General features: G+C 32.3%; 1 protein-coding gene across 6 annotated transcripts in view; it reads left to right on the top strand.

Annotated features, from left to right (window-relative positions):
- The window catches only part of PCDH15 (protocadherin related 15), a gene marked incomplete at both ends in the record, with an annotated part of 722,972 nt that extends 714,773 nt beyond the window's left edge, over positions 1-8,199 (top strand). For 2 of the 6 annotated variants that reach the window (XM_082633167.1, XM_082633166.1), the window contains 2 exons: positions 3,782-3,890; positions 7,290-8,199. In XM_082633167.1, coding sequence (XP_082489293.1) covers positions 3,782-3,890; positions 7,290-7,841 — 661 coding nt within the window. Of the gene's footprint in view, positions 1-2,857; positions 2,929-3,781; positions 3,891-4,897; positions 5,996-7,289 lie in introns of those variants that run through there. The other 4 variants (XM_082633164.1, XM_082633163.1, XM_082633165.1 and 1 more) reach the window with 3 other exon arrangements.
- Positions 8,200-8,643: the final 444 nt, after the last annotated feature.

Consider the following 8,643-nt stretch of genomic DNA (forward strand, 5'->3'; position numbering starts at 1 on the left):
TTTTTTAAAGTATTTAATTTGAATAAGTCGAATTTAGACTTTAACTTTGTCCCAATTTCTTATTGGTCTGAATCAGCTTCCTACAATAAACCTTTTCCTACAATAAACATTTTTATTGGAAATAAAACTGCAGACATAAAATCATATAGTGCAGCAAAATGAATTTTTACAGCGTGCTCATGCCCTACTAGCTCTCCAGAAGCCCCTCCATGTTAACACTCAGATATTATTTCTCCTTTCCCTAACCACTCACCTAGCTTCTTTTTTCCCAGGATAAATATTTAATATATATATTTAATTTCAGCTTTATCGAGGTATAAGTGACAAATTAAATTGTAAGATATTTCAAGTGTCCATTGTGGTGATTTAACGTATGTATACACTGTGAAAAGACTAACACATCCTTCCTCACATATTTATTTTTTTTTAATTTTTATTTTTTTGGTGAGAATATTTAAGTTGTACCCTTTTAGCAAATTTCAGTCATACAGTACAGTGTTACCAACTGTAGTCACCATGTTTTATATTAGACGCTCAGACCTTGTTCATCTTATAGCTGAAAATTTGGACACTTTCACTAACCTCTCCCTATTTCCTCTACTCAGCAATCACTTTTCTACTCTGTTTCTATGAGTTTGGCTTTTAATTTGTTTTTTTATTTTCAGATTCCACATATAAGTAATACCATACAGTATTTGTATTTCTCTGTCTGGCTTGTCTCACTTAGCATAATGCCCTCAAGGTTCATTTCATGTTGTCATCACAAATGGCATGAGTTCCTTCTAAATATAGCCATTTACTTCTCAGTAGCAGCAATATTGTATCCAATGAGGTTTTTCCAAAGTGTGATTTACTGCTAATTGAAAACTTTTTACTTGGCTTCTAACAGCCAGATTGGTTTGTCTGTTTTTGAAGTTTATATAAATAGAATAATATAGAATCATGTTTCATTTTGTACCTGACTTCCTTTGCTCATCATTCTGTTGGGGAGATTCATCTCTTCTGTATGATGTAGTAATGTGCTTATCTCATGGACTTTTGAATCAGTTCCAGTTTTGGGCTGTTACAAATGATGCATTTTGGTGAACAATTTTACATATATATGTTGGGCACATAGACTGAACTAAATTGAATTTCTGTGAAAAGAGATGCATATATTTGACTTTGGTATTATTCACAAACATTTCCCAAATGGTTTTGCTAATTTATAATCCCTCCAGAAGTATATGAGAGCTCCATGTCCTGACACAACATGGTATTGCTGGTCTATCTATTTATCTATCTATCTATCTATCTATATCTATCTATATCTATCTATCTATCTATCTATCTATATATATATATATTTTACTTTTAGTTAATCTTGTGGGTAAACTGAATCCTTTTTAACATCAAAACTGGATTCCTTTGCAATTAATTCACAAAGTATTTGTAACTGCAAATTCATCAGAGAGTACATTTAGTAGAGGAATTGCAAACTTATAAAAATCTAGGGAAGTGATGTAAATGAACAGAGTTTATCAATGTAAAAAAAAAGAGCATATGGGGCATCCTATTGTGACTGGGGATGTAGATGTAAAATAGTCTGGTTGAGAATACAGTAGTAACCAGGAGAAAACATGATTGCTTTAAGGAGTAGTACCACCAACTAAATTCATGATGTGTAAAAATATGAGCCCAGTGTTGCCATCTTTTTATTTTTTGAAAGAAATCAAAACTCGGATCTTTAATAGCATTTTCTGATTAGCATTTGGGCAACTAATCACTTTTTTAAAATGATATTTGCCAAACAAAGCACAAGTGAAGGCTATTGTCCATTTCCATCATGCAGGCTGTGAATTTCCACACTTTTAAAAAATGATATATTAGTGTCCACAGAGGACTTTTTTTCCTGACTCACACTATACCTGGATCAACAAAATTAGTTCTTATGAATAGTAGATGATCTTAGAAATAAGTATCCACTGGTTTTCCTATGTATACCTATACGTTTTCCTTCTTCCCTTTTCTTCATTGCAAATTAATTTGGTTAAACCTTGGCAGTTCAACTTATTTAAACGTTAAAATAGAGTTAAAGAGGGAAATACAGTGAAATTGAATTTAATAGTTATTTAAAGCTAGTTCTATATGTATGTCTCAGGAAAAATATCTTACCATAAGTGTAGAGTGACAAAAATCAATATTGTCTGGAACTTAGAACTGGAAACCTTGAAAGGGCCTATTGTCTGACAAATTTCTTTAAAAAAAATTAAATTCAGAATTAGCAGTATGTTTTAAATGTAAATATCCTTGGGATATATCGCATATTAGCACATTTTTTATTAATGTATAAATGATTATTTTCAGATCCTTTCATAAGAATAGCATTTGATGAATGGGAGAGCTCTAGATACTAGAAAATTGTTATCAGGATGATGAAACAGTGCTGAAGATGTTATAATTTTCTTCAAGGCTAAAGTCTATTAGTAATGTGTTAAATAGATTGAAATATTAACTGTCTATTGGTAGTTTTAAAATTTATCTAAGAACAAATGATATGCTTGATATGCTTATCTGTTATCTTTAACAGGTTTACCATTAGACAAAATTTACTTTCCCCCTCCTCAGTCCTAATAGCATAACTTAATTTTGTGTAAAAGAGTTACAACTATATATATATATGTATTATATATATATGTATTATATATATATATATATATATATATATATATTTGAATATGTTTAACTAACATTTGCAATTAAAGTTATTTTGACAGCAGTGTTTTGAGTCATCGAATACTAGGTCTGGAAATCTGACATTGAGCTGAAATGTGATAAGAATTTATTTTCAAATGCGATTTCTCTTTTTGAATAATAGGAGTTATCCATGGAGTCTGGAATTGATCCTGGCCAGGAATATGGACAAGATTATTACAGTTATGAGCATGGGTACATCTTCAGATTTTTTATCCAGTATCTTAATATTTTTATAAATAATAAGGTGTTATTAAATGATGATTATTACTAGCATTCTTATGAGTGTCATTTCATCAGTTTCATTTTTGAAAATGAGTTATGTATCTAGTTTAGCTTTAATCAAGTTTAACCATATTTCTATGTTGAATTCTGTTTTTATGTTTATATTGATATTGGCTACTTGAAAAATGCAATAAAATTATTCAAATTATTTAAATGAGAAATAGAAGTCAAACATATTTGCTCAATTCCTGAATTCACCATTTCTTTCATATGAGATAATTAACATTTTATCTAACCAATCAGCCTCAAGATTTGCCCAAGAGAAATGAAGAAGAAAACATACTTTAGAATCCGGTAATAAACATTTTGAAAGTCAGTTCTACACACATAAGTTAACTGCTTTTTAAACATACAGCAGAGGAAAATAAAGACCATTACAGATCACATTTGAAGCAGATTTTTACTATAAACTTAGAGAATTTATGTTTTGAATAAGCTATCATACTTTCAGAAAGAACCAATTTGGTGCCCTAAATTCTTCAGTTAGTCAAGGAAAAATATTCCTTTCTCTTTAGTCTCTCCTAAAACTTAAATCTGAAATAACTCTTTTTCTTGTTATTCCAGGGTACAATTATGGCAAAAGTCATTGGTCATCAGGTTGTAGTTCTTTCTCTATGATTTTGTAACTAGTTTACAAGGAGCCCAACAGGTGCTATATAAATATCTGTTGATTGAATGATGAAGAAAAAGAAGAAAACAGAGATCAGTCATGGTTATACAGATCAAATGAAGAACTGCTTAAAGTTGTAAGTTTCTGTTACAGGTATGAAATGCCTCAATATGGAAGTCGCCGTCGTTTGTTACCACCAACTGGACAAGAGGAATATGGTGAGGTGGTTGGCGAAGCTGAGGAGGAATATGAGGAGGAAGAGGTAATTACTGTAATTTTTAATGGAATATTAATATTTCAAGAATAATATTTTTAGCTCTATTTGAATAGCAGGCTACAAAACATTTCAAAATTTCAGAAATCCTATTCATTTAGTAGTTGATTTCCATAGAACAATTTAATAACGCTAACCATTCCATTGCCTTGTCTATAGAAAGAAATTATTTTTATATAAGTTTATTTATTTCTATAAAACATTAAACACTTGGAATAAAGCCACAATAAAATTTATATTTTATAAAATCCTAAATGTTATTCCATAAAGATATTATAATCAAATATGTTAAAAAGTATTTTGCAAAACAAAATGCTTCCACATTGTCTAGCAAACCTAAAAATCATGAAAAAGTGCAATATCAATCTTTTAATTATAAGAGAAAAATAAAACCACCAGTATTCTTAACGGAATTACATCATTTAAGTTTAAATTACCATAAATCATCTATATCAAATTCTTATACTTTGCCTGAAATATTTATTTGGAATACTTATCCAAAAATTTTAAAGAAAAAAGTTTTAATGTCACTGTAGTTTTACCCTGTTCAAAATTTTAAAAATAGATATTACATTAGCTATTCAGATAAGCTATCATAATTTCCTGATTGCTTAAAATTTTGTTTAAGCAAATACATAAAACTATTAATCAAAGTCTAGGGATGGGAGAGGGAAGAGGTAATGATTAATTTCTTTCTTTCTCCTTTGATCTAAGGTGCAAAATAAATTTTGAATAAGAAAAAATGAGAAAGCATTAAATTTTGGTATTATAAGGTATAAGCTAAAATAAAATAATTTACATTTCCTTGAACACCTTCTGCCTATATGCAGTGGGGATAAACAGTAGGGAATTGTGTGATTGTTCTATGAAACCAGTTTTATAACTTGCATGAAGCTGTCAGCCTGCAGATTCACTCTTGCTTAACTTGTGTGAGACACGGTCACATAATAATCATTCCCCAGCTGACACTTCAATTGCATTTTCGTGATTTTCAGGAAAAGGAAAAGAAAGTTAAAAAACCAAAAGTTGAAATTAGAGAGCCTAGTGAGGAGGAAGAAGTAGTTGTCACTATTGAAAAGCCACCAGCAGCTGAGCCAACATATACGACGTGGAAAAGAGCCAGGATATTCCCCATGATTTTTAAGAAAGTTAGAGGACTAGCTGATAGAAGAGGCATCATTGACCTTGAGGATGAAGAGTGGCAGAGACGCCTTGAGGCAGAAGATAAAGATTATTTGAAACTAACACTGGACCAAGAGGAAGCTACAGAAAGCACAGTAGAGTCGGAGGAGGAATCCTCAAGCGACTATACTGAATACAGTGAAGAGGAATCCGAGTTCAGTGAGTCTGAGACGACAGAAGAGTCTGAGACAGAGACACCCTCTGAGGAGGAAGAAAGTTCTACCCCTGAATCAGAAGAATCGGAATCCACGGAGTCAGAAGGAGAAAAGGCAAGGAAGAACATTTTTCTTGCAAGAAGAAGGCCCATTGCTGAAGAGGTCAAGGAAGTCAAAGATAGAAAAGAGGAGCTACCTGAAGAGCCAGAAGAACGGAACGTGGAAGAAGAGGAGGAACGCACAGCAGAAGAACAGGAAAGTGAGCTGGCCCCTGTGGAAGAGCTCACAGACCTCGAATCTCAAGACATCACTGAGGAGGGCAGTGCAGAATCAGCTTCAGTGGAAGGAGGTGTGGAAAGTGAGGAGGAGTCAGAATCGGGTAGCAGTAGCAGTAGTAGTGAAAGTCAGTCTGGAGGTCCTTGGGGCTTTCAGGTGCCAGAGTATGACCCAAGCAAGCGGGCAAACCAAAAGAAGTCTCCAGGAGCAAGCTCAGAAGGTTACAACACAGCACTTTAAAAGAGATCACAGTAGGTGAAAGTTTTGCAGTGATGAGTTCTCTTGTGTGCAGTGCCTTCTGTGTGTTCTCTGAAATAACACTTGAAGGGGAGGAAATTGATCATGATTCTTATCTGGCTTAAGATTTAGAAGCATGCCAGAGAAGTGAATATATATGCTATCCAAAAATATTTGTATATCAGAATATATTAGGGTAAATCTGACTGATCTTTCCTATATTAGTAATTCAGAAGACATGCAATCAGTAACTCAGTATTTAATATTTCATAGTGTGATTTCTGTTAATGCAGTGTGGCATTATGTATTGCCAGTGATGCTCTGACTACTGGAATGGACTATATGAATATATATATATATAATATATATATATATATATATATATATATATATATATATATATTATATATATAGTGGTTTTGGATCATCTTAAATCCTTAGGACAATCTGTAACAAATGAGATATCTACAAGACTCCTTTTGCATATATGTACATTTCAAATGGCAAACACATTATCAAAAATATCATGAATATGTTCAATTAGGTTTATAGCTTGCAGTTTCAACTATTAGAAGTTAAATGATACAAATTTTAAAAAATAAAAGTTATTACCATTTCCCTTCTGTTGTGGATAGGAATTAAAGTGGATTTAGAAAAAAATTGAATTGTAACAGTTATAAATTTTTTTTCTGGGTAACATAATAATTTTGAAATATGTATCTGGAAATCCAAAATCATGGCTTACTTAGTGCAACATGTTGGTACTTTACATATCCCAAAAATGGCAATACTATTTTAAGAATAACCAAGTAGTTTTTCACCTCTGCACCTTGTCATTTCTAATGTGGATTGGTAAAAGAAAAATAAATTTGTGAAAATTTCCATTGTGTTCCAGTTGCTTACTAAAGGAAAATTTACAATCATTAGTTTTCTGTTTTGTGTATTACAAAATAAATTGTGCAGGATGGGAAGATATTTTCTTTTAAGTTAACATATATTTAAATGGATGATCCAGAAAACCAGGACGCTTCACGTGAATAAATGCATTAAATTATACAAAAAGTTTGGCTAATAATGGAGGATTAATTAAGAATTACAATATTGTGGGTTTAAAAATATCTTTAAAATATTGGGAATGGAAGTATTAGCATGAACAGAATATACTAATAATGCTGGGTTTTCCTTTCAATTTAACTTTCCTGAAAAGTATAGCAACTGTCAAAGAATGGATCAGATTCTTAAATATAACCAATATACTTTTTTTTCACAGTATAGCAGTAATTTGATCTAAAATAATACAAGTACTTCCTGAAATGTCTACTTTCCAATCTAGCAACTTTTTTCAGAAGTTATTAAGCTCTCAAACCAATGAACAATTTGTGGAAGAGAAACTGATGTTAATAAAAAGGCTCTTCCCTCTACCTCTTGAGTTGTTACTTTTGATAGCTTTCTGTCAAAGGTTTTGAATTTTGCAGACATTGTAATCTTTACCCTTTTAATTCCTTTGATAATGATTCATGCTTTTTTATTTTGACAGTGGGCAAGAAAAAGAATGATAAAGTTAGTTGTTGATCGAGAGTATGAAAGTAGCTCAGCTGGAGAAGACAGTGCTCCTGAATGTCAGAGAAACCGTCTTCACAATCCCAGTATCCACAGTAATATCAATGGCAATATATACATTGCACAGAATGGCTCTGTGGTGAGAACCCGCCGTGCCTGCCTCACCGATAACTTAAAAGTTACTTCCCCTGTTCAACTGGGGAGGCACTTTAAGAAACTAGACAAGTTGGCAGTGACACATGAGGAGAATGTCCCCTTGAACACATTATCAAAGGGGCCATTTTCTACTGAGAAAATGAACACAAGACCAACTCTGGTTACATTTGCCCCTTACCACGTGGGGACTGACAGTACAACAGTGAAGCCTTTGGGGAACAGGCTGATAAGCACAGTTGAACAGGAATCCATGGTTGACGGTAAGAACATCAAGGAGGTTCTGGACTTCCATAGTGACCACACGCAGTCAGATGACGAGGAGCTTTGGATGGGTCCCTGGAACAACCTCCATATACCAATGACAAAACTGTGACTGATTTTTTTAGTTATTTTAATTTTTACTTCAGTTTTTAATAAACTGCCCTTTTTATTGTCACTGAGAAAACAACATATGGGATTTATATCATGCACACAAGATAAAACTTTGAACAGTAGGCTTTAAAGTTTAAAAAGAGATTTACACTCACATTTGTATCAACAAATTGTTCTTCCCAAATATCTTTTTGGACAGACTCTCAATTCACCATATAACATCATTTAAACATTTAGCTGTTTTTTGGGGCCTTGAAATGTTTTTCATTTTAATAAAGAAGAAATAATTTACTAAATAATCATTTGTATCTTGTTGATTAACATAGATTACTTTTCATCTCTAGCTTCACGGAACTTGTTATGGTGCATGTAATTTTACTTTTCATAAAAAATGGGAAAAATTTATATTAGAGGATTTTACAGGTAACGGTTTTATACAGTTGCTGTCTATACCATCATGATTTTTTTAAATGAAAGGTTGAATTACAAAGAGTGATAGTTAATGTGGGGATCTTCTGTAAATTATGTAGAATCATGGGCCTATTTTCCTTATTGTCCAATAGAAAGTTTTTCAAATTTTTCATATGTATATGTTGACCTATTAAACAATACTTGAAGTCATATCTCTTTTATAAATATCATTTACAATTTTCCCTGGTGTGTGCCCCACACTCTGTAAACACTCTAACCATACCAATCATAATAGGCAATTTAGTGTAGCCATTTGAAGTTAAATAATTATTTGGAGCATCAGAGCAAAAGCTTCCTGAGGCAAGAAAGGGTCAAATAGGCAGTAATGCATC

Source organism: Mesoplodon mirus (genome assembly GCF_964341445.2).
Source record: "Mesoplodon mirus genome assembly, chromosome: 2".
In the NCBI taxonomy this organism is placed as follows: domain Eukaryota; kingdom Metazoa; phylum Chordata; class Mammalia; order Artiodactyla; family Ziphiidae; genus Mesoplodon; species Mesoplodon mirus.